This window comes from Cyprinodon variegatus, unplaced genomic scaffold, assembly GCF_000732505.1.
Source record: "Cyprinodon variegatus isolate N-32 unplaced genomic scaffold, C_variegatus-1.0 Scaffold602, whole genome shotgun sequence".
NCBI lineage: Eukaryota > Metazoa > Chordata > Actinopteri > Cyprinodontiformes > Cyprinodontidae > Cyprinodon > Cyprinodon variegatus.
Window position 1 is genome coordinate 342,985 of NW_015151055.1, and position 1,655 is coordinate 344,639.

At 41.0% G+C, this 1,655-nt stretch overlaps 1 protein-coding gene across 3 annotated transcripts in view; it reads right to left on the bottom strand.

The window, feature by feature from the left end:
- eps8l2 (EPS8-like 2) overlaps window positions 1-1,655 on the bottom strand; it is a 36,814-nt gene that overhangs the window by 18,039 nt on the left and 17,120 nt on the right. For all 3 annotated transcript variants that reach the window (XM_015392661.1, XM_015392659.1, XM_015392660.1), the window contains exon 5: window positions 293-454. In XM_015392661.1, the coding sequence (XP_015248147.1) occupies window positions 293-454 (162 nt within the window). The remainder of the gene's footprint in view (window positions 1-292; window positions 455-1,655) is intronic.

Consider the following 1,655-nt stretch of genomic DNA (forward strand, 5'->3'; position numbering starts at 1 on the left):
GGGAGCTTAGTGCTTGGAAAAAATCTTTCATTCCTTTAGAGACAGCATGAAAAGTCAGCTGAGTACAAAACATAGAGAGGAAAACAAGAAGAAAAGGGACAAGAAGAGAGGGACACAACCTAGAACAGATAATGGATGTCTATTCTATTAACATTTCTCTATCTGGAGAATGGGGCTGTTTTATGTGTTGTCTTCTCCATTCAGAGGGCCCCCTGTCTGTCTTTGCCTAGGGCCCCAAATGTCCTCAATCCGCCCCTGTCTACATCCTATTTCAGTGCCAATATAAACCAACCTGAGTGTCACAGTCCAGAAGTCTGACTGATCGGTCTGTAACCTGCAGAAGCATCTCCTGGGTCCAGATCTTCCCCCTGGAGTCCAGAAGAATCAGTTTCTTGATGGCGTCGTCTATCGTGCTGATCGCTTCTGACTTGTCCATAACGAATGTTGAGAGATGCTGAAGGAGAAACACAGATGTTAGCTACTAGAAGCTGCAGCTAGCCAACAGAAAAGGAAGAAAACAAACGTTTGAGTCTTTTTATTGTTCATATATTTATAGAATTAGCTGGAACTTTATTTAAAAATGCTTTAAAGCTTATTAACTTAAAATAGTGCATCTAAAGCAGAGGTCTGGGATCCAGCTGCTATGGTTTAGCTCTGCAGTCTCTTTCATGAACCACACTTTAAAAACCAACATGTATCCCTCATAATCCCAGGATTATTATTCCAATCCTGGAATCATCAGAAAGAGAATCTTCCTGTTGGAATTCCTTTAAAGTTAACATTCATTTATAAAATCCTTCAGTCATTCAGGAAAATACTTTCCAAACTTAGAAGTCTGTCTCTGTTGGCCAGCGTCTCATTTTTTAAATATACTTTGTAAAAAGTCATTTCTCAACACGATTTTAGATTCCCAGATTGGCTCAGGAAAGGATGGATTAACGTTGCAGAACTTTAGATATTTATATTCCAAGATGACTTCATTTTACAGCAATCAATGTATCTGACTGAGATTTTAGGCCAAAGTACAGCAATAAATCATTACTATGAACATTTTGCTAATTTTAAGGCTTTATTATTGGCCTCCTGTAAATAATAATGTTCTATTATTATTTTATTATATCAGGGTTTGGATGGACGGCCTCTTGGTTCTGGGCCTTTTTAGTGGATTTATATCTTCTAATGTTTGGTGGTTTGGTAACCTGCCCAGCTTTAAACTGGTTTAACTCTGATCACTAAACCAACTGGTAGCAGTGGATCTTATCTGGAGCAGCGATCAAGAGGCTCTGATAAACACCGTGGGACACATATTACACTATTTCCTCATTTTTAAACTGTAAAATTATTAGATATTTACAAAAAAAAACATTTTCACACTTTAGATGCACTGCTTCTCTGGGCGACAGAGGCGTCAGATGTAGGAGTTCAACCTGCAACCGGCGGGTTGACGGTTCACCGGCTGGTTAACTGTCCTTGGGCAACACACTTCACCTGCATGGCCTACTGATGGTGGTCAGATGGTGGCGCCAGCGTTCCGCAGCCTGGCTGCTGGCAGTGAGCCCCACGGCAGCTGTGTGTAGCTCGCCACCATCAGTGTGTGAGTGAGTGAATAAGTGAGTGAATGATTGAGTGAGTGAGTGAGTGAGTGAGTGAGTGAG